This window comes from Lepidothrix coronata, unplaced genomic scaffold (assembly GCF_001604755.1).
Source record: "Lepidothrix coronata isolate B3197 unplaced genomic scaffold, Lepidothrix_coronata-1.0 Scaffold139, whole genome shotgun sequence".
NCBI classification, from domain to species: domain Eukaryota; kingdom Metazoa; phylum Chordata; class Aves; order Passeriformes; family Pipridae; genus Lepidothrix; species Lepidothrix coronata.
In genome coordinates, this window is record NW_016690319.1 from 2,220,036 (window position 1) to 2,244,441 (window position 24,406).

The 24,406-nt window shown below is 43.0% G+C and overlaps 1 protein-coding gene across 6 annotated transcripts in view; it reads left to right on the plus strand.

Annotated features, from left to right (window-relative positions):
* The first annotated feature begins 2,850 nt into the window (after nucleotides 1–2,850).
* LOC108503471 (ubiquitin-conjugating enzyme E2 E1) overlaps nucleotides 2,851–24,406 on the plus strand; it is a 45,575-nt gene continuing 24,019 nt past the window's right edge. The window contains exons 1-3 of one of the 6 annotated variants that reach the window (XM_017827419.1): nucleotides 2,851–3,045; nucleotides 5,128–5,216; nucleotides 7,334–7,384. In XM_017827419.1, the coding sequence (XP_017682908.1) occupies nucleotides 2,866–3,045; nucleotides 5,128–5,216; nucleotides 7,334–7,384 (320 nt within the window). In that variant the 5' untranslated portion in view covers nucleotides 2,851–2,865. Of the gene's footprint in view, nucleotides 3,046–3,590; nucleotides 3,769–3,842; nucleotides 3,891–5,037; nucleotides 5,217–7,333; nucleotides 7,385–24,406 lie in introns of those variants that run through there. The other 5 variants (XM_017827417.1, XM_017827423.1, XM_017827420.1 and 2 more) reach the window with 5 other exon arrangements.

The following is a 24,406-nucleotide window of genomic DNA, read 5'->3' on the forward strand; positions in this document are numbered from 1 at the left end:
AAAAGGCTTGAGGCACAGGGAAAATGAATAATCTGGGTCAGTTTTGCTCTGCAAGTCCTTTGCACAACTCGTTCAAGAAAATAAAAAAAAGTAAGGACACAGTGAGAGGAAGCACTGATAAGAAGGAAAGCTCACCCAATAAAGTGCACACACTTCACAGGAAAGAAATACAAGCAGATCAGTGAGGTTTTGTCCAAATTCCTAAGATGGGATGAGACTGATAACAGGAGTTAGTTCTCCTATTTGCTGGAAAAGAGGATCATGTTTTACACTCTTTTGCAGTTCTTCCATGTCCATGCAAAGCTGAGAGGCCAAGCATGGTAGCAAGGCAAGCTACAAAAACATTTCCAGGCACAGAAGTCGGCTTCTTGGCCCCCCCTCTCTCCACGGCTGTGGGTATGGCATGGCTAGCACAGGAGAACAGCCCATTGCTGATCCTAGCCATGACCTAGAAGGTGAGTCATAATATGGGAGTTGCCACTGTAACAGCTGCTCAAGCGATGACATTAGTAGGTGCTTTCAGCAAAAGCATTTTTGGGTAGGCTTCAAAGTAAATAACTGCTGCTGCTGGTTATCTTATTATTACTTTGAACAGGGTTACCAAGGACTGTGTGCTGCAGAAAAGGTTAGTTTACAGATAACCCCCTACCAAGGTTATTAACATAATATAGGAAAATTGCCTGTGTGATTTTATAGCACTCTTTACATTTTCCCTGCCCCTTATTACAGAAGTGGAGGGCTTTCGTTATTAATAACAATTGTCTGACTTGACTTTGGTGCATGTTTCCTGTGATGACAGGAAAGGGCTGGAGGTTTGTTTGCGGCGAAAGAGAAGATTTTCTGTTTTAAAAGAGTTGTTCCATAAGCAGTAAAATTTGTGAAGCCTGGTCACCTTGTTTTGTGTCCTCTCATCTTCTGCATCTGTCACCTGACACATACCACCATACCGCCAGCCCCATCCTCCACAGCCCCCTGGGTCAATTAGGAGAATGCCGACAGAGCAGCTGGTTGCTGTTAAGTCTACAGGAGCTGAATTCTGACCCCCTTTTGTCTAGGAGGGGCACGAAGCCATCAGATCGCCCACCTTATCTAAATGCCATTTTTCATGAAGTTTTACGTGTCTTGAAGGCCATGGTCAGTGGTGGAGATGTCAAAGCTCCAGTTACTAGAGGGAAGAACGACTACGGCTTCCTAAGTGTCATTGCTACAGGTCAAACTAGACAGGTTGTCTCTGCTAGCAAACTGCTTTTGCAGGACAGTTCACTGAGGCCTCATACATGGTACCACAGGTAATAAAGACTGAAGAGGTGGGTTAGCAGAAAAAAAAAAAAAAAGCTCCAAAATCAAAACTCCCCACTCAAAGACCATGTAAGGTTGACACTCCAGTGGAATTCCTTCTGTTGTCAGGGTGATGCTCAGAGTGTCACTGGGGTGTATGTGTCTAACACACTGCATGGCTCAACCAGGAGGTTGGGCGGCAAGTTTGGGGAGTGTAGGCAGTTTTGGGATGGATCAAGAGGAAATGAGGTGCTGCTGAGATATGTGCAGAAAACGAAAGAAAGAGAGAGGATAAGGAGAGAGAAGCAGCATATGCAGTGCTGCAGAGGAGAGGGTAACAAGGGGAAAGACTGTTCCTGCATGGATGTCCCTTCTAGGGATACCTCTGACTCAAGGATTAGGGGATATAAATGGTGAAAGACCAGTGCCACGACCAGATCCTTGTGTTGAGTCACAAAGTGTGAAGCTGCTGTCCCATGGAGCAGGGGCACAGCATCCCCAGGCAGCCCTGCTGACAGCTGACCCCAAAAGAAGCCACAGGCACCCATTACCCAACCCAGCCTTTAAGGTTTCATCCCCACTCAAGCCTCCAGCCTCGCTCAGGGGCAGGTTCCTCCCGGGGGTCGGCTTCACAGCACCGGTCCCACCGGCGGGCAGGGGGCCGGGTCCCACGGGAGCCCGAGGGCCGCTCGCCGCGGGGAATGGGGAAGGCTTCCCATGGCCGGACCCGGGCCCGCCGCAAGCCGCCGCCCGCTGGGGCCATCTTGGCATCCCGGGAACGGGCAGAACCCGGCAGCGTCAGATGGGAAGCCCGGGCTTCAGGAGAAGCCAGCCTCGGCTGCCCCCCCTCCCCGCCCCCCGTGGCTGTGAGGCGGAGATGTCCAGCCTCGGGGTGTCCCCCCGCCTCCGTCCCCCGCCGCTCCGGCGGCTTCGGTTTTGTAATTGACCCCTGGGGACTCCCCAGGCGTCATGTCGCAACAGCGCCCTGTCGAGCCAGCAGCGAGTCGTGTGTGCCTGCGGATCACCTCGAGGTCCTCCCGTGGGAGGACTCCGATCCATTATTGCGTGGTGGTGACAGTGCAGTGTATTTTCGGCCACTGAATACACCAAGTAACTCGATAAGTGATACCTCGATAGGCTGTGGAAACTGGAGGCATCAAGCCAAATGTGCCCCGGGTGAGGTCGGTGGGAATGCCGGTCCCCATTGTCCATTCACGAGTGGGTCCGGCACCTCCAGGAAGAGCCGCGGCTGCCCACCGGGGCTGCTCCCCTCGCCCACGCCTGGGCTGGGGGTGGTGGGTGGCTCCAGCCAAATCACTTTTCTCCGTTGGGTGGACAGGGAGGGAGAGATGGACAGCAGAGGTTTCGGGGAGATGAGTAAATCGCCTCGCGAATACAAACACGCTAGCGAATACAACACGCCTTTTCCCGCAGACGGGATCCTCATCAGGAGACTCGAGGGGGAAAAAAATCCCTAATAATTTTACCTTTGGAAAATTGAAGAGTGTGGGGGTGCGTGTGTGGGAGTGTGTGTTCGTGCTGTCGCTGCCAAGCCCAGGATTTTGTTTTCTCTCCCAGCATGCGTTGATGACATCACGAAGTGCCCCTTCTTTGTGTGTCAGTGATGTCACCAAATGCAGTGTGGGGGACAATGGAATCCTGAACTCCGGGCGAGGGCGAGTGGGAAGCGGCTGCTCCTGCTGCTGGTTCAGAGCTGAGTCGAGAGAGGGAAGGGAGGACACAGCTGCTGCTTTGGGGCTGAAACAGGTGAGAGACAGGAAAGCTGCCGGGGATTCCTTTTGCCTGGATTGGTGGGGGCGAGGGGGCTTTGGGATGGGCTCTTCTGTTTTCCCCCCTTATTGCTTTCCAACTGAGACAGGTGAGAAGTTGCTGCTGCTGCCAGACGGACAAAGCAGGTGAGGCAGGGGAGTAGCTTTGGGTTAGACACAGCTGTAAGAATAGGAGGAAAGCAAACAGCCCCCCCGCCGAGCCTAATAGCCCCCTCTCAGCTTTAAAAAAGCAGCCCCGGGAACTGCCCCCTCCCAGCCACCTGCTTCCACCGCGTCCTCGCGGAGCTCCCGCACGGAAGCAGCACCGGAGCCGGGGAGGGCGCCTGTCCCACCCCCACGACACCCCTGCAGGTTACTTTTCAGAAGGTCTCAATTAAAAACTCACGTCCCCCTCCGCGCGCCCCTTTCTCCCTTCCCCGGGGGCGGGGGAGGGAAGGGGGGACCGTGGCCGCCGGGATCCCCCTTCTATCCCCGGAGCGGGGGCTCCGCTGCCCGCCCCCCGCCGGCCCCCGCTCCGCGCCGGGTGGCGCCCCGGCCCCGCCGCCCCCCAGCCCCGCTCGGCGGTGGGGGAGGCAGCCAGGGAAGCCATTGCCTGTTTAATAGTTGCTGTTGCAGCACTTCCGCTTCTCTCCCAGCGAGAGAGACACGAGTGGCCAGGCCCAGCCGCACCGAGGAGGAGCAGCCAGACACAAAGGGAGAGGTAGGGGGACGGGGCACCCCCCGCCGCCCTCCCCGGGGGCAGGGGCGAGGGGCAGGGCCGGCCGCGGCCCGGCGATGGGGCGGCAGCCGGCGGGGCAGGGGGGTCGCGCCCGAGGCTGTCAGGTATCGCTGTGCCCCCGGCCCTGCGGGCCCGCGGCTGGGGCAGCTCGGCCGGGCCCCCCCGGCTCTCGCCCGGCGGGGGCCGGGGAGCTCCCCGGGGCCCCGTGTCCCCAGGGGGGAGGCGGCCGTGTGCTGGCTTCCCGGGCCCGCGGCTGCCCTCCTCGCCCCCCCCCAACCCCCTCGAACTCTCCAGGGGTGCCCTGCCAGCCCCCCCATCCCTCCCGACGGCTTCTCGCCCCTTTCGGGCGCGGACAGCCCGCCGTGCTCGCCCTCCTCCCCCCGTGTCCCCGGGGTGCCCACATGAGCCGTGCTGTCTCCCCCTGGCACCCCGCTGCCCCCCTCCTTGCCACCGGCTTCCCCGGGCCCTCTGCTCTCGCCCCTCTTAGGCCCTGGCCCTCCTCCCTGCCACTTACCCCCCCAGCACAGACCCACTGTTCCCTTGCCCCTTTGCTGGCACATGCCCCTCAGTGCAGTGGGCCTCGGTGGGTCCCATCAGTGCACCCCACTCCCTGCTTAGCCGTTCCCCTTCGTTTGCCCTCTTCCTGCTCCCTCCCCCCACCGCTTACAACACTCGATCCCACAGGCAGGGGTTATCCAGCAGGCAGGGGTTTCCCCACCACAGGTCACAGATTCTCCAGGGTCTTCCCTGTGTTGCCAGTGATGCCCCACTTCCATTTTAGAGCTGGTGATGGTCACCTCGCCAGCCCCATCCCTTCCTGCCTCCCCCACGTGCCTCCCGGGAACCCAAGGGACCGGAGCTGTTCCATTTTTATCTTCTACACCCCTAGGCTGGATAGTGGTGGGTGGTGATGGCTCCTCTTGTGTGTGCAGTTTGGGGGAGATTAGAAGGAATTGCTTTGAGCTTCCCTGATCCTTGCAGTCGTCCTCGTTCCAGTCTCCTCTCATTTCGCACTTGCTTTCTGAGAGGAAGCTTTAAAAAATCCTTTTCCCCCTGCTCCTCGGTGCTCCTAGTGCACGCAAGGCTACTGCTTCTCCTGCTACGGCTGTAGGGCCTGAAGAGGAAAGGGAGACATGAGGATCCTTTAAAAGGAGCATGACCCAAACACAGAGCGAGATTGTCAGCAGCCTTTCTCTGTGTGTGTTTGTGTTCACTGTTTGTTCCCCACGCCCCATGGTGTCTCCTCTCCAGGTTGGGGTGTGTGGTGGGGGGGTCGCTATGTCGGATGACGATTCGAGGGCCAGCACCAGCTCCTCCTCATCTTCATCCTCCAACCAACAGACAGAGAAAGAGACAAGCACGCCTAAGAAGAAGGAAAGCAAAGTCAGCATGAGTAAAAACTCTAAGCTGCTATCTACCAGTGCCAAGAGGTGAGACTGCAGTCAATATTCTCACTGATTCACTGCATCTTTCCTCCTTCCTCATTTTATTTTGCTCTGTACCCCCACTGCTCCCTTGCTGCTTTCATTCCTCATCTCTAGCCCTTGTGCTCAACCTTTCCACATGAATCTGCTATTGTCTCGCATTTTTCAGTGTCTCAGTGCAGTGACTTTCTGCCCAACTTCACTGCTCACTGATCTCTCTTCCTGTTTATTCCTCTCTTCCATCCCAAATATTTCCCTGTCTTTTCTTCCTCTGGGTTGTTATTCTGACCCTCAGTTATTTCTGCTGTCCTTCCTTTTTCCTTATTGGCATCTGTTATCGGGATGGTGTAGGATTGACATGTAGACCTTAATTCTTTCTCTGCTACTGGAAGCTATGTGGTCCCAAGTAAGTCATTGCATTTCAACATCAGTTTCCCTCTCTGTAGGTTGGAATTATCTAGACTGGCTTTTTTACTTTACAGGACTGATTTGGGGATTAATTAATGTTTGTGAAGTTTTGAGATTGCTTGCATTGGGGGAGGGCACTCTAGTGCAAGTGGTGTAGTATAGCCCCAGATCTTTTCCAACAAATATGTTACTGTTATTTTTGTCTGCTCAACACTTACATTGAATTTTCTGTATATGGTTGGATGCTGACTAGAATAAATAATCTACAGCCAGTCCACTTGTGGACATTCTGCTCTAAAATAGTCTTTGCTCACAGCACAGAGTGGGTTGGGGTTTTTTTGAGAATTAAATAATTTTTGTTCCAGGATAATGCGTAGGGAGAGATGCCTGCATAGAATAGTAATTCCAGAACAGCAATGTCAATCAGTTTTCTTCACTTGGACCTACTCAGGCTTTTTTTTTTTTTTTTTAAATAAATTGTTACCCTTTTTTATTTGTTCTGTGTTTCACCTGAATTCAGCACCATCCTGCTTCAGGGAGCTAAGCTGACAAATGGAAGTTTTCAAGTAAACTTGCCGTACTTCAGTAAGAATAATAAACTATCTCACTGAACAGCTTTGCCCGGCAGCAGAGAGGTTGTATCAGAAGGTGTCAAAAGTGACTAGGGTTTTATGCAAAGCCCCTGCTGTTGCAACTAAGTTCTCTGTGGCTTTGTAGAATTTAGGCAGTTTGGTTATTCCAGAACTCCACTCAGCAGGTTTCCATGGCAAACTGACATAGATATTGGCAAATGGTGTTTACGTGTTGTGCCCTTCACTCTTTTAAGAAGATTTTAAACTGCCTAATGTGGAAAGGCTGTGGTTCTTGTGTGACAAGTGGAAGAGAGGCAGAAGATGCTGTCTGAGTTTAAAGGAGAAGGGAGGCAGACTGAGTGCTGGGTGGGGAAATCTGGAAAGGAAGCCTGAGTGACAGTAATGGGACTCCAGGGAAGGGGATGATAGCTGGTTGGGCGTTTTGTGGCAAAAGCAGCATAAGCCCAGAATAGTCTGGGCAGGGAGTACAGGGTGTTGGCTGAACATGATGGAGAAAGGGAGCATCTGGAGTGCTGAGGGAGGAGACCTGGGGATGTGTGGCTCTTGAGGGTGAAGAGAGGGGAGAATTGAAGGTGGCAGGAATGTGCAGGAGCCTCGGAAATAGATATTCACCTTCCTTTAAGTGTCCTTGGGAATGGCGCAGTTATTGACTCCCTCAGGGCCGATGTTTTTTTTTTCTCAGGATGGTGATGAGAAGGGGATGGTGATGGAGAGGGGGAGCCAATTTGGCAATGACTGTTTCTCTCAATCCTGTAAGACAAAATTCCTTTTCAGACTGCAGTTTTCTCCTAGCACTTGGTGCATCACATTTGCAGAGGTTTCCCCTCATTTATAGGCTGGTTGTCAGAGCAAAGCAGACAGACTTTTCCACTGTGTGGCTGGCATCTTTATGGGAGCATGCAGCAGTGCACCTCTCTGTGTTCAGTGCATGATGCCTGAGTGCTTCTCTGCAGGACACCTGTCCTGCTTAGTGGGTTTGGACTGGTGTGAGGCTTCATCTGAGAGTGCCTCTGTCTTATGTACTGTTGCAAACTCAGTGACAGTATGTCTGTAAGGTCTATGTGTTAGCTGCTATCCCACACAGTGACTTACTTTTGTACCTTCTTGCTTTTATTGCCACAGGATTCAGAAGGAATTGGCTGACATCACCTTAGATCCACCTCCCAACTGCAGGTTGGTGTCGAGTCCTTCCCTGAGGAGGGTGGGGGAAGGTGAGGGGCTGAAGTATGCCTGTGTGTTCTAACTGCCTTCAGAGGCTTTCGATGGAGCAGAGGAATGGCTGTTTAGGTGGCCTGCAGTAATTTTGTGAATGCTTGGATGACATTAAATAGTTTCCACGTGGGGACACCTCCAAAGATTGTATGTGTTTTGATCAGTGTTCTGTTTGTTTTGGAAGTTGTTTTGTTTTTTTTTAACAATTGCATTTCAGTCAAGTTACACTGCTTGCGCGTGTATGTTTCGGAAACTGGTCTGTAAAGAAGTGTGAAAACTTTCTCCTTGTTTGTTTTTTTTTGTTTATAAATCTAATGCCTGACTGCGCTAATCTTATATAAATAAGAGTCCTGCCAAGGAAGCAGAGAATAGTAAAATGCTATGAGGTTTTTAGCTCAGAGTGTTCTGTTGTGAGCAGCAGCTCACAGTGGAAGAGAAGCGTGAATTCGTCACTCAGTGGGTGCCCCACAGGAGCACACATGTTAGCTGATGAAATAAAAAGCAGGGATATTCTGTTGCCCTTTATAGAGCAGCCTGTTTTTAAGTGTGTTTTAGAAACTTGTACTATTTTTTTTAAAACATCTAGCAGGTTGATTTGAGGCATTGCATGGTGTCCCTGAGCCTCTTTGCATTTGGAGAGGAGACAGTAGTACCGTAACATCTTTGGTTGTGCTCGTTCATTCAAGAGGAAAGAGGTTTTTGGTCTGGTCTGTGTTCGCTGTAGTTGCCAAAGCACAACTCTGTTCCCATCTTCTTGCTGTAGCTGAGGTTTGATGCCTCTTGATGTTGGTAATAGCAGAAATCAGAGAAAATTATGTTTATAAATAACTGTTCAAATTGGTCTTTTTAGTATTGAATTGCTGCCCACAAATGTATGTGAACCTTTTTATTGAAGCTTTTTGCCACTGTTTGTGTGCAGAGAGGCATTAGCACAAGAATTAGCCTGACAGGTCCAGAGCCACGCTTTCGGTACCAGTCCCAAGGATCATTATTAATGAAAGGAGGGACTGGATGTGATGTGTGATGTCTAGTCTGATACTAAGATTTTTGTGCTGTTTGGAAGATAACCAGTGAGCTCGGAAATCTTTAGCTGCGACAATGTTGTTTTAGGGACAGTAATGACTTATCTCAATAATTCAAGAATTTCCAGTTCTTGGGCTGGAGGCGTCTGTCTTGTCTTTGTCCTGGCTCTGTGTCAGGATGAAGTCCACATGCTTTTCCTTCCTCCTCCCACCGTAACCTGATTTTCATGGGAAAGAAACACAGAAGCACAGCTCAGAAAGGCACTGTGCCTTGCTGTATAGATAACGTGAGTCTGGATGATCAAGGTGCCGGGACTGCAGTGAACTTTGCAAATCTATCCAACAGTTGTGATAGTGAATGAGTATGTTAGATTGCACGTTTCATCTGAAGGTTTGTGTAAATGATATTAGAACCCTAATTTGTCCTTTTTTCAATTGGATTCATTCACAGGTAAAGATGAGCTAGCAGGCTACCTGTCAAAATAGAGTATAGTTTTGATTTTTCTTTTTTAATTACATAGACCTTTGAGGATAATGCACTTCAGGGTCCGCATAGTAAGTTTGTGTTGTTTCAGCCTTTATAAATATTTCTAATGGTAAAAACTGGATCCTAGCACAAGTAGTGATGATTGATCTTCACCCGTAGTGGAATTACAAGTATTCTGCATTCCTCTGACCTTCCAGTGGATGGAGGCTGGCAACTCTTGCAAATAATATATGAAACCGATGTAGTTGTTACTGTCCCTTAATACGTTGATAGGTAGGAAACCGTGAGTGAAGGGGTTTGTTGTGTGTATGTGTGACAGTGCTGAGAGTGGCAGAGAGCACCTTTGCTTATGGCTCACAAGGCTCCAGTTGTGCAGTCAAGCACTGGGAGTTTGCTTCTAGCAGCGGGTTTGTAAAAGGGTGAGCAGGTGCTGATTGCCACAACAGTGAGATGAGTTTCAGCTGTCACAGTTATCGGGAAAGTTCACCTCTTGTGGATAAAGAAACAGTCAGTTTATGACTGTTAGGATATTAAGCAAGTGAGAGGCTCTGGTTGCTGCGTGATGTTTAAGGTTGCCAAAATTTGCTCTTGGGAAGCCTGCTAACAGTGACACTGCTTTCCTTTATGTTTTTTCCTTCGTATGAACATTATTGGCATGCTGTGAGGGAGGTATTAAATACATAGTTTGAGAACTTAGTTTCAATTTCCTGCCTTTATGACTTTGCCTATTCTCACCTTTCCTCTGACCTCCAGCCCCTCATATTTCTGCTGTCTTTGTGCCTCTACAGATGTTTTTCAGGTGTCACTGGAGGGGAGGCCAGTCTTCTCCTTTTAGATCTCACTCTCTCCTGCAAGTTTAATCTCAAAACTTACATATTCAGGGAGTTATATACAATGCCAAGTACTACTTGTTCTGTTGTCAACTTCAGGGGTGCCACAGCATCAGAAGTCACATTTGAAAATGTGCATCTGAAACTGTATCCTGTGTTATGTTGGAAATGTCATAATCTTTTTTTCTGGACATCTGTTCTTACGCACCTCACCACCATCTTTGTATTTTCCCCTGTTCCATGCCCAGTGTTTGATAGCAGTTTATGGCTGCCTGTGCTTTAATTTTTGGCCTCACTGCGAAATGCTGTTCTTCTTTCAGTCTTATTGCAGAAATGAGAGTTCAAGATATTTAGCACATCCCAGAGCAGCTCTGCATATTGAAAGACAAAGCTTTAGGTTGTGAATGATTTTTAGTAAGAGCTGGGATTTTTTTCTTCTTATAAAATACCACATGTAAGATGCAATTACAAATAATGACAACCATTTGATTTTTTAAAAAAAGAGCTTGAAACCAAATGTTACATTTTTATTTTTGTAGCTTGCAGTGGCTGTATTTTCATGTGTGTAACCCACAGATCATCTGTTTAAAAAACAAAAACCAAAAAACCCAAACCCCAAACACACTCAACACCCTGTGATTGAGCAGCTGTGTGGGTTTTAGACATATGTGGGTAATATGAGGGGAAGTTTATCCCAGAACTTCCTCTCTCCTCAGTACTTTCCTTGCTTCTGGTTTTCCATAGCTTGTCTATGTCCCCCAAAAGCTTACCTGTGCTTGTTACTCTTTTACTGCTTTGTCTCTCGAAGTCCGTTTGCCCCTCCTGTCTCCCTCCCCAGGCTGCGATTTTGATTTTGTGTAGGCTAGTGCAGTTACTCGTGCAGAGGTGCAGAATATGTGCATGGAAACACAACCTCTGTTTGGCCTGCATTCAAAAAATAGATTTTTTGACTTGAAGACATTTTCTAAAAGGATATGTTTAATACATGTCATGAAATCATGGGTTCCTGATGAGAGCAATGCTGTCCTCATAAGTGTCCTAGTGTAATATATGTGTGGCAGCTACTTCTGAATGGATTTAAGTCCTCTTCATCACCTTCAGTAGTCTGCTGCTCTAGAGGTCTTTAATTTCTGCAAGTTGGTTTGACTTCTGATATTAATACTGAGTTATGAAAGTTAAATGTGGCTTTCAAGTTCAAAAGGTGGTTAGTGATTAATATAAATTGGAGAATGACTGTTTGGACCTAAAGTATTTTAAATCTTTTAAGAGTGTACCTGGTGATTTCTTCTCCTACTTCGTATTATATCAAAAAGTTATAACTCTCTTGTTTTAGGACTCAATGAAGGTACCTAGAGACTTTTTACTTTTGATCTTCTGTTGGTGACAGAGCAGTATGTCATGTCTTTGCTTTGAGTCAAGGAAGTATGTGTCTGTGACTGTCCACAGATGTCAGAATATGGTTCCATCTTGATATGTAGGCAGTCCTATCTTTGTTGAAGACACTTGTATTGTGAAAAAGCTTGCTTTCTGTCCCTGTGATAAAGTTTTCAAAGCTTTGTGTCATGTATTTGATCTATGTATTTAAGGATCTCCTTATAGTAAATCTGCTTGTTGAGGTTATGAAAGAAATGTTTTTCCCCACTTTTAGGGTGGGGAGTTACAGCACACAAAAACCAAGTGAGTTGTCCAGGGTCACGCAGGAAGTCTCTGGCAAAGTGGAGAAATGAATGTAAATCTCCTTTGTTTCAAGCTAACTAGCAGCTGAGCTGTTCTGCTGGAACTGTGTGCATCAGTTGCATTATGAGCAAGGCTTTGAATTTGAGCTTTATTGGGTGTCTGGTATTGACTGTATGTAAGCATGGTAATTTAATGTTATTTCTCCCATCTGTGTAGAGGGACCAAAATGGATATTAACTAGAATTAATGTTTTTTAATCTTTCTTACCCAAACTGAAACAAGTTTTTCTCCACATGGCTCATTTAAGTCCACATAGGCAAGACCAGCTGTTATTTAAACAAAAATAATTTTCAAACACTTACTGAAAGAGGAATTTGCCTGCAAGACTTACCATTGCTTCAGAGAAAAATGCCATCACAAATTCATTATTTAGATAATAATAAAATACAGTTGTGTTTCCTGGCACTTTCAGCCCGGTTTTTGTAAATTCACAGAATAAGGACCAGATCTCCCTGAGAGTCTTGTGAAAGTTAACTGTCATCACTTAATAAATATGTCTTGGTAGAGATGGTGGGGAGAAGTGCTCTGCATTATAATGTATGGAATATTAATAGTTTTCAAAACTTTGCAATGTGGAATTAAAATTTGTTGGCTTGGAAGAAGTCTGCATAAAATGTATGGCTCAAAGGCAGTTTTGAACTCAATAGTTTCATATTATAATTAATATATTTCATCTACATACCATGTAAGTCTGGCATTTGTCTTACTTACATTTGTTTTTTATGGTACTTGTAATTTTTTGCAAACGTAATTTTTCAATACTTCCAACTCCAATAATGCTTGAAGTACTTTTGCTTTTAAATCTAGTATATTATCTAAGGATAATGTGTCACTGTTTAATATCAGTGTTGGTTTTGTTATTTTCATGCTTGGAATAGTCCTTCCTGAACATAGCCATATTCTGGCATAAATTTTCTGGTCTTAAAGTTTGTAATTAAAAAGCTTAATTTCAGTTTGACCTTTTTTCTCAATAGGCAGACTAACTCATTTGATCAAGAATGACACAAATGCCTGGTTTTACTTCCTTGTAGAAATAAAAAATACAGATCACGTTTAATGAAAATTATCAGCTTACAAAAGTGGTTTTAAAACTTCTTTTTTCTCCCCCCCTCCTTGTGTTGTTTCTCTAAATGCGAGTGTTTTCTGTGAGAAGTTTCAAGACGCAGGATAGGAAGCACCTTCATAATTAGTGCTGTGTGTAGTTGAAAAATATCTTTTGTCGTATAAACTACCAGTGGTTCAGCATTCCCTCCTTGCTTTGTTTGGCACACGATCCCTGGAGAAATAACTCTTCCTTTTGAAATGGTGTATTAACTAATTTAGAGATCCTCTGCAGCTGTGTATGGTCTGGCTTGCAAACCATAAAAATAATACATTTCTACACTTGGTGAATTTGAAGTATGTGAAAGTAGATGCTCTTGCAGGCAAAGTCCTCTACCTGGCCTACTCAGACAAAAACTGCACAGGAGCAGCTTCTTTGCTGTGGGTCGATCAGTTAATATTACAGGAATTAACCTTTCTGAAGCTACTTCTGTTTTTATTTTAGCAATCAGAAATGTTTTGATGGCCAGGCTACTCGGATGCTGTGGCAGGAGCTGGCTGATGCTGTGGTAGATTTTGTTTGGCACATCCTGGCTCAGTAATTCCCAAATGAACTGCATTCTGTGCTCTTGCATGCCAAACATTGGAATGATGAATCTTGAGAGCGGCTGTGAAATTGTATCATGGCTAAGAACAAAGAGGATTGAAATCCCTTCTGTGCACACACTCTTGTATACCACTTAATTTTATTATTTGACTTTCAGCTTTGCTGCCCTTGGAGGGCACTGTGCACCTGTGTTTATGATGCTACATATGTTTTATCTGTCAGATTCTAATATTTCCTCTTGGTCATGCAGTCTTGTTTGGTTCGTTTCCATTGTGTTCCAGTGCTGCTGCTTATATTGGATATGTGCATTGCAGTGGGTTCTATGTCTGGTTTTGTTTTAGGAATTATACCTTATATGTGTGTACAGTATGTAGGCAAATGTATGTACAGTACCTACACTTTAGGGGTTGAATCTATCTTGCCTTTTTATATGAAGGCAAAATTATCTACAGAGGACTGGCTAATCTAGGGTATTGAGAAAGTAGTAGAGGATGGTTTTGTGTTTGAGGATTTCAAAAAGAACAGGTTGCTAGTGGCTGAGGGCTTTGTGGTTTATGAAGAATGGGTTGATTTTGAGAGCTGGTAACGTGCTGTCTGACAAGATGTTAACTTTGGTTCTGCTGTCCAAGGGAATTGTGCCGGGAATGGAGACAGATCTGACAGGCATCTGTAAATCAGTGGATTAAGGTTATTGGTGAGTTTGTGCATAGTGAAACTTCTGCGGTTTCTGCCTGCACTCTTCTGTAGTTGTACATGAAAGACCAGACTTCCATAGAGTACCTTTTTAGAAGTATTTAATGTACTAAACAAAAAAGGATACCATTTCATGTGAACAGGTTAAGAGATTATTGCACACCTGTGCAGACTCGCACACCGCGTTCAAAGTTAAAGGCTATGCTTTCTCCACAAAACAAAGTGCTTCAAACTAAGTTAAATTAATAGTGCAATTTAGTCATTATAAGTAGAATCTTGCCAATCTGTAAATTTATTTGAATGAAATAAATTTATAGTTATTTTTCCCTCTGAGGCTTAACAGCAGAGGTCTAAATACTGACTTCATATGAAGAAGAGAACATGTATTGTCAAGTACTATAAATAAACTAAAACTATCAAAATATTACTGTACACTCTGGAATTCAGAGGGGTTTTCTTGTTTCTTCTGTCAATTTGCAAATTTCAGCAACATGCAATTGGACTTCCAAGGCATTTGTGGAAAGTGTAATGTTTACCACCATGCATTTAATACATATGTTCTGTGTCTGAGGGGCTGATTGACATTACCAGGAAAATATATTGCAGAGTTGTACACATAACTTCAATATTCAATATGCAGTGTTCTTTATTAACCTGGACTCTGTGTGATGGGAGCTGGGAGAGAAAAGGAGAGAGAGGCATGCAGACTATAGCTTGGTGTAGATATGGTGTTTGACTCTCTCTGCTCCCTCCAATTTGATTCATGATTTCACAACTGAAAATATAGATCAGGTAAGATTAAATTGAGCTGTTTTGAGAACTGGGTCCAGGCCAAGTTTTGGCAGTTCGTTTGTTTAAGAGAAAATATGAAGTAATTGGATTAAAAAGGCTGTACGATTAATGATGTGGATTCCTGTTAGATTTCTTTGCCTCTGTGTTTCTGTGAATCAAGGCAGAAATTAGGGCTTAATTCCTCCAGGGACTTTTTTAGAGTCAAAAGTGAGTGTAACGTTATCACAGCACGTTAGTAGATGTGTTTTGTACTTTCTCTGTATCAGTATAAATGGCTGATTTCTCATCTTTCTCTCTGGAGCTGCTGGATTTGCTGGAACATAGAGAATCTTGAACAGGTACTGAGAATTGTAAAGGCAGTAGTAAATGCTCTGTGCTAAGAGGGGAGGCCCTTCCCGGGGCAGGTGTGCTGCTAATATTTAATGCTTTTTCTTCTGTGGCTATCTGAGCAATACGTTTTGGTCAGTGAGCTAATTCCCGTGTCTGTCTGTTTGAGAGAAATCAGGAGAGGGGTCTTGGTGTCTTTCTTTTTTCTTTTGATGCCTAGGATCATACAGAGAGTTGCACACAGGGGTAAAAAAGACCCTAAACATTAAAAATGAATTCTAAAATTGAAAGTATCTTTTTACAATAGGTGAATTGATTAAAAAAAGATAAGTACTTCTGTATGGTCTAAGAACTTTGTCAGAGTTTTTTGGAGACAACAGCAAAGTTTCAGGGCAGTAGTGATTGTTCTTCAAAGAAACCTGCCAGGGTAACTGTCTCAAAAGTTTTATATGCAGTTTGAATATCTTCACTGACATTTTAAGGTGCTAATTTACATGACGACTGTTGTGATTTTGTCAGGTGTTTGCACTTTTCAAGTGGACAACTTCTAGAAAGTTTGTGTGTTATTTTATATTCTGAACAACTGTAGCTGCTCTGAGAAGTGGTCTATAAATGGTGGAGAAAGTGCAACATATTTCATTAAAGCATTGTTTAGCTGTTTCAGATGGTTTTGAAAGATTGCTAAAATGTACACAGGTGTAATAACATCGTTTTAAAGCAACTATATCAGTACTGTGGTATAACACAAAAGGTCATTTAAGCAGAAGTTTCTGATCAAACTGATTATCGTAGTATTATATTTGCACATTATTTTCTGTATGTCTTAGTAACCTTTTTAAAGAAGCTAAATTAGGTGATGTATGCAAGTATTTATCGTTGGTGTCCTCCTTGACTTCCTTGTAAGTTGTTTATCAACAAGAATTGCCTAGTTTTGTTTTTGATGGGGTAATTCTTAATTTGAGAATGCTATCATATTTTGTGGGGCTTTGGCTTCTGATGAAAGTATTTATGCCTACTTATACTTGGGTGACGGTGTGAGAGAGGGAAAAGACTGAAGGCTTTAAATAGCTGTACCAAGTCTCAAAATATGATGAAGCTGACTGAGTTCTCCATTGCATTAAAGTTGTGGTGATGCTTTCCTAATTTAAATTTAATTTTAACAGCACCCTTGTGACATAGGAAATCAGGCAAGAAGATCGACCTAGGAAATCTAAGTTTTGAGTGTAACTAGTGTCAGGCCTTCAGCTGCCCTGCTGCTTGTCTTTTAGTTCCATCTCAGGATTAAAATCTCTAGTAAAATCTTAATATTTTCTTTGGAATAGCTGCTTTCCAATTTTTCCATCCCCTCACTCTCCTTGTGAGGGTAATCGGATTGCAGGTATTGGTAAGACTGGGAGAATGAATGAGTTGTAGTTGAGAATCAGAAAAGGACATAAAGCCACTCGAGGCAGAAGAGTGTTATGTTCCTGTGGACAGCAAGATTGTGCTGGGCATTAACAGAGACTGTAAGAAACAGCAGAGAGATGGTCCATCAGGGCAGCTGAGGCAATTTTTGCCCTGATGGCCGAAACAGTTGCAGCCAAGGTGGAAGCAGAGACAGATTGATGGTTTTTCTGCTCCAGCAATTTAGTTCAGCTTTTGTATTGCCTTCTGTAAGGAGCAGAAGAGACAGGGCATCCTCCTCTTGAATGAATGGGGGGACCATCTATGGGCCAACCTCTTCTTGGGCATGACTGAATTTTTAAAATAGTAAAGCATGCAAGCTGCAACAATAGTTTTTGCTGTGGTGATTGCTTTACACCCCCACCTGGGAAGCAAAATATTCATATAGCGGTGAAGTCAGTGCTCTTATACGGTCTTACAGTAGGTAAAACCTAAAATACCTTAAAGAATATTTGGGGGTGCCCAACTGTATCTTTGCAGACCTCCTTCAGTTGCTGCTTGAGCCACATGTGGGTCTTGAGCCATTGATTGTCCTCCTAGAAGCACATCAGTGAGATGAGAGTAGTAAGAAAAGTGGGGGAGTTACAGCAAGAAAGGAGCAGAGGGAGAGAAAGGCAGAGGGAGAAATGGAATAAGGGGGCAGAAACAGGAGAGAGAAACAAGTAAGCAAGCAAACTGGGTAGAAATGTTCAAAAAACAATTGCAATTTAGTCAATCCCAATAAAGTAGACCAGTATTAAAGATAGGAAGTTGCAAATTTAATTTGTTGAAGGTCCTGAGTCTCCCAAAGGAGCACACCTTGCAATGCTTCTCTTGCAGTTGCTACAGGAGCAAGAGGTATTATTCAGTAAATTCCATAATACTGGAAATGGAGATATTCACAAAAATTGTTAAGAGATCATTTTATAACAGATGAAGTCCTTCTACCCAGTAGGTACTGGAAGCTTTTCCTGCAGGAGGGTGTGGAGGCAAATAGTATCAGCACGTTAAAGGTGGGTTAAATAAATTCATGAGCAACAGGTCCATAAACAGACAAAGAGAACTCAGCCATATACCCTTTAGCACCTCGAATTCAGTGGCTGTGGATGCTGAGGGAGTACAAGGGGAATGGACTATAGGTCCACAGTCACCTATTCTGAGGAGTATGTGCTCTTACTGCTGACAGGAGGACGGTGCTGAGTTAAATGATCCCAAATGGTCTTTTTGAATTCTGTGTGGAATACCCAGCACATTTTCCTTCATTCCAGTTCACTAACTTCAGGCTCTTTTTTGTTTTCTTACTCCATTTCACATGGCTTTTAGCCACCCAACATGTTCAACTTCTGCCCTTTCTGGAACCATTCTTGCATCTCTTCTTTTTATACTTTGCCATTTAAAGCAAGCCCTTGTTTGCTGTCACTCAGCCGCTTCTCTTTGTTTTTTGTGAAGGATTAACCTTCATTCATTTGTGTTGCTGAATTTAGATTGTAAATTTTCAGGGCAAAGGACTTCTTTAATTTTGTCTGTTTGCAAAGTGGTATGTAAATTTCCATCTATGTTTAAATGTTCTTTAGTAATAAAGTATGTTTAGTCTTTGGGCTTGTAGGTGTCACCCTAGCCCCCTTCCCAAAAAGAGTTCTGCTTATGTTGTGATGTTGCATTTTTTTCTTATCTGATAGAGGTAAATAAGCAGGTTGTTTTATTCAGCAGCTATTGTATTTTGTTGAATATATGATTTGGCTATTTTCTGGGTTTATGCACATCAAGGTTATCACAGCTGTTACTTTGTGTACTAGTACATTGTAATAGGATAATGTGTTTTGAGGTATATTAGTATTGGGGTTTTTTTTCTTCCTGGATAGTGGCAGAGAAATAAGAAAGTTGTCCAACAGCTAACCTCTTTGTTTGGCGTCTTTGTGCTCCTACTTCACCTTCCACCTCAATATCTAGGAGGACTGTAACTATTTGTTAGGGAAATATTAGTTAAATTGCAGAGCTGAGACATTCCAGTTTAAAGCACGTAGTATTTAGTGTGTGTACTCTTAATGACTATAAATATTATGTTACATTTGAGGTTTTGTAATGTATCAGGTATGTCTTGTACATTGTTTTTCCCACAGAAAATGCAAATTTTCTAACCCATGGACTGTTCAAGCTGTATGTTCTACATTGCATTACAAGGATTTTACTTTGTATTTCATAGAAGAGTCTTATTTATGGGGAGATGTAAAGTCCAGACAAATTATTTAGCTCTGAGATAGTTCAGGTGCATGTTTCACTCCGGCGCTAAGTAGCACAGAACTAACCATTTAGGACGTATTTATTACCTAGTACTGAATTTTGTCAGTAAAGAGTGAAAAATAGGGATTGGATAGTAGAGGCTTTGTGGTAACGCTGCAGGAGGGATGCGATGAACTGGCAGGGTCCAATGATAAGCTGTAGCAGCAGAGTAAAGAGCTGAGGGTAAATGGGAATGTGCTGTGACCTCTCTCATGGCTGACTGAACAGCTGGATGAGATTTGTTAGCAATTCAAAGCTTAAAAAGAGATAAGGAAGGAGTGCTGATTGAGGTTTGGATCTGGAAAGGAGAGTTATCTGTTACCTAGCGAAGTCTGTTGTATTTGCAACAGTCTTGATTGATTCAGAACAAATGAGGAAAAAAAGGATGGAGCTAGAGCTGATGGCTGAACTATGACATACTAGGAAAAGAGTGAAGATATGGCGTGGGGTTAAACATGACCCTTAAATTCAGAGAATAACAGGAGGAAAAAAAAGCATTTTGCCAGATCCCTTTCCAGTAGTAAACCTGCCAGTCTCTTGCAGAGATTGTCAGCTCTCTCTGTCTACTTCCTTTCTAGGCTTTCCCTTCACCACAATCCAAGGGGTCCCAAGTCACCAGTGTGATGAGAGTTCTGCAGAAGAGAGCTAGTGTGCCTATGCTGGCCCATGGAGCTGGGCCTCTTTCTGCAAGCCATCACAAGCTTGTAAAGAGCAGTGCTAGTGTCTTCTGCCTCCTTATCCCTCTGAGCTGAGCACATTGTGGTCCCTTCTGTTTCCTGATGGCTGCACTGACCGTTCAGCAGTAAGCCATTAGATCTGTCAAAGTCTGCAGCCCATGCCTACAGGGAACTGGAAGAGGCAAGGTTGTCCCATAGACAGAAAGAAAATATTTATTAGGAATTAAAAAAATAACCAGACATAACCATTCTTGCTTTATTAATTTACTTGCAAATGAAGTAGCAGTGATCAGCTAAACTACTGAATGTGCATATAGATTTTTTTTTTCTTTTAAATTGCTGAAGTACCTGGATCATGAATCAAAGGAGCTTGATGGAAGGGAAAGAGGAAAGTGTTTTTAAAGTACTTAAATGAGCAGTTGGGATAATCCTGAGTGCAAGGTAACATAAGAATTGGCATTTGTCATCTTTCCTTATGTAGTACTCTTTGGTCATTGGAAAAATGTACTTTATTATTTTGAAAGGTTTCTAGTCAAGAGGATACGTCTAAACTTCACTTGGGAGTTATTAGGACGTTGGACATGTGCAGTAGGTGAGCTTGTATGAGTGTTTACACAGCAGACAGCTGTATGCCAGGCAAATGAAAGATTCTTTTGGTCAGTATTTGAATGACACATCTGGAAAGTCATCTAGTTGCTGTTTTAGCAAATGATTTCTTTTCAGGGAGAGGATCTTGGCTTTTGGATATTAAAATAGTAATGGAACTGTAATGTTTGCTTAGATTGGCTTTCCTGAAAGATAATGTGTCGTATCCTAATGATTCACTAGGTCAGGTGCTAAATTTCAGTCCTTGCTGGAGATAGTGAATGAACTGTGTCCAGAAATAAGTGGGTTTGTATGTCCTTGTTTATATTACTATAGTTCAAGGTTACTAAACAGTTGTGAGTTTTAATGTGCAATACGTATGATTTATCTACTTTTTCTTTAAAAGTGCCAGACTGTTTACTGAACTATGTGAGCACTTTACTGTTTTATAGATAGCCAATGATTTTCTTTTTCTGAACTGGTTATACCCAGAGAGTAAACATTTTTTTCTTCCTTATTTATTTATTTATTTATTTATTATGCTGGGACAACTGGATGGAGGAATACATCTTGCCTTTGGCTTCTAAAAGAAAGATTTCTCTTTTTGTTCAGTGTACTGGGTTTTATATAAGGTTATTCTCTAGTAAGGGCTGTATAAGATGATTATGAAGTTATCCTCTCTTCCAGAGGGTCGTATATGTCACATCTCTGGTCAATACGCAGAAACTCTCACTTTTGACCTTTCTGTCTCTTTGGACCCATTAGCTGTTGGACATAATGGTCCTTCTAAATGGTCCTTCTAAAATTGCTTAATTTCCAAAGAGATCATTTGTGCTTGTTCTGTTACTGCCGTTTGATGCTGCCTCTCTACACACTGCCAAAAGCCCACAGTATATTACATTTTTATTGTTATGTAAAGCAGCTGTAAAATAAATTGTGGTTGTGTGTGTTTGAAATTTTTGCTATTGGCTACTTCTTTTTTTCCCTTTGTGTCTTTAACTTTTACATTTATAGTTTTGCCACCACAGAGAGCTTATGAAAAGCAAACATATAGACTGTTAAAAAAAAAAAGTAATGATATGCACAGATTCACATTGATTCCTTATTCATATTTATTATCCTGTTTCTCAGTATAAGAAGAGCTAGAACATGCTGTGCTGGAGTGTTTTTTTGATGGGAAGATTGGGTTTTTTGTTTTCTTTGCATTGGTTTAACTGTTAAAGTCCTCTTTAGGAAACTTCAACAATTGTAGACCAAGTGACCATAGAGCAAACAAAGAAAAAAAAAAGATAAATGTATGTGCAGTAAGACATTGATCTGGATGTGGGGAGGTCTGTTTAACTGTTTTGTTTTTTTAATACTTGCATGCCTGTAGGCAGTCAGTCCCATGTGCATCTTTAGCACACTCACAGGATTATGAAAGGTGATTTCTTTCGTGTGTTCAAGTTTCTCTTTACAAGTAGTACTGAAGAAAATAAAGGCTTAAATTACCCTGTATTTTTGATTCTTTCTGTACCTCTTGTGGTATGTAGTAGAACAGTCTCAGGAGTAAAATTATGAAATGCATATATTTATTAAGGGTTTGACTTTCCACAAAAGCTGTTTCCAGTAAGAGTACTCATTGAGATGATGAGTCTCTTGATCATTCTTTGCTCTAGTGGGAAAAGTGTGTAAAACCAGCACAACAGCCACTGGGCAGCCTCTCTCACGATTTCTCCTCCGTGCTGGTCGCATCAGCTAAGATGTTTTTTGTAGATTTTTTTCTTAGTTTAAGCTGGTTTTCTGCTTTAATTTGAGCTTGCACAGCTTAGATCATGCTTTCCATTCTATTCAGAAATACACTGAACTCAGGCACCACTGAACCAGAGCTGCCTTTCCTCTGTAGCCTGTGCTGGGGAGATATACCTATTCGGTGGGGGTCTGCTCTACGTGGATTAAAGGAACGTAAACTATAAAGATTAGAAGATGCTCAGGAGGGGAATGTATACTTGGATTTTGCCAGCAGTTAAAGGTAAATCCCTTACAGCAAGGAAGGCTCTAAATAGTGCCTCTCAATATGTCTTTTGCAGTAGATGAATTGTTGGAGAAAACTGAGAATATAGTACAGCTGCCAGACTTCAGCTTAGAAATAAATGAAGTAGATTTTAGCTTGATTTTTATTTTGCTCACCATTTCATTATAATTTGCACATTTTTAAGCCATTAGATATTATCTGTAGAACAGCTCTGGGGGAACAGTGTTGCATCAGTGTTGCCATTTGTCAGCAATGTGTTTAGAGTGTGCATATGTGTGCAAACACCCCTTTTGCATTCACTTACCAGAGTGCAGTTGTAGTTCTGAGAAAGTAGAGTTATTTTATTATTTTTTACTTTTCCCATACCAAATGTGCAAAAGTAGCTGTGTGGAAAAGAATTATTGTAAGATCAGCTTTACTTTTCTTCAGCATTTAATATGACTTGCAGCAAACATTAAACTGCAAACATTGCATCACCCAGGAGAAGCATACATGGGAAAGTCTCTTTAAGTGGGGGCAAAACAGACTCCAAGGATAACGCTGACTTGCCAGTTAATCCCAGTGGCATAAAGGGTAAAGTCAAACTTCTTTTTGTGACTGACATCAAAAGGTACTAACTGGGATCAGTGCTGCTGTATCATGTATCCTTGTCATCATTTTGTATAAAAAATGATAATACAATTCTAGGTCTGCCATTGTGGAAGACTATATATGAGTGTGTGTGTGTCTGTGTGCCACTGAACTGAGTGAGTACAGCTATGGAGGTGTACAGATTTTGTGTGTGTGTATGCATATTTGTACACACGTACATGTATACTCAGATTTTGTATATGAAGTAGTGTCTGTATGATCAGAACTGGATGTAACTGTTCTGTTATCACACAAGTTTGTTAAAAGATGTGTTTTTAGAAAATTCAATCTGAATGTCATCACACTCAGTTAAGACACCTCATTTTGTATTTCACTCACCTGCATTTCCTTTTTCTATCCAGTCCTGTCATCAAGTAAGAACTAATTCTGCTCTTGTGCCCTTGGCTAATCATAGCAGACTAGTGGCTTTCCTCCAGTCTTTGCCGAGTTTTGACTCGGAACATTGAACTTCTTAACTGTATGAGAACACTTTATTTGTTTATAATCTGTTTCACTGTTGAAAATACACCTTAAAAAAATAAATCTGATCCAAATGACATGTATTGTCAACAAGAGTTTCTCTGCTCCAGAAATTTGTCTTCAAGTCCTCAAAGCTGGGCACATACAGCTGATGCCTTTTCACGTGTAGCAAATGTGTGTTAATGATTCTGGTGTAAAGATCAAGGATCCCATCATACTGCAGAGTGAGGCATTGAAGTCTAAGTGTATTTTTCATCAACTGCAGTGTTGTTTCCATTAAATTAAGATGAGGAAAGTTGGAATTGGGCTTAGTAAGACACAGTGCAGATTGGCATTGGATCTGAGAGTAGACAACCTTTATATTTAGGGATCAGTCCTATAGCTGAGGTAACATAAAAGCTCTGTAATTTCTCTGAATGGTCCTTTCCTGTCCTGTGATAACTAAATCAAGCAATGTTTCCACTGAAATTGTAACACCAATATCATCAGTCGCAATCTGGTGAGTTCCCTCTGAAATCTACTTCCACTGCTTTTATAAATTTAATGTCTCTGCATGGACATGTCTGTTTTATTAAATGTTTTGGTTGAAGTCATGCTTTTGTTTGATGCAGCTTACACCCAGATAATGGTAGTTACATACAAATATAGACGTAGACCCTTGCTGCAAGTGCCCAGAAATGTCATTGCAAAACTATGGCATTGATCACTTTTAAGCCATTCATCCATGACCCTGGTGATGGCACCTGAGAACTTGCTTACACTTACAAAAGAAGCTGGAATTGTTGACTGTAACTGCTTCTACAATGAGGTTTAAAATAGCATGCTGAGTATGTGTGAGGTTTGGGTGACATTACATGTGAAGTTCTCTTCTTTTGCTTTTTTTATTGTCGCTCTCCCTCACTAGTGTCTTCAGCCATACGTACTGTATTTCATTTGGTTAGTTGTGGTTTGTTTGGTGGTTTGGTTTTTCTCTTTTTCAAATATAGGCATACCAGCATTGAATGGGGGGAGCATTTTTTAATGCTTGTGGTATTTGTTTTCTCATTTTCTGTCATAAGCCCTATGCTCAAAGTTCATAAGTTTTTGAATTTCTGTACTTCCTTTACTTGTTCATCTTTCTCTGATTCTCCTAGTAGGCAGGCAAGTTTACTCCTGTCTGGAAGAACACAGTCAGGATGCAATAATTCAATCATTTAACTGTCAACTTCATGCTGCATTGAATACTAGTATAAGAGAAAATAAATTAGAAACATCTGTTTTCTTTTTCTCATAACAGAAGAACAAAGAAATATGTTCTATTAAAATCAAAGGTGGCAAATATAAGAGCAATAAAAAGAAGGTATTATGTGTGTCTTTCAC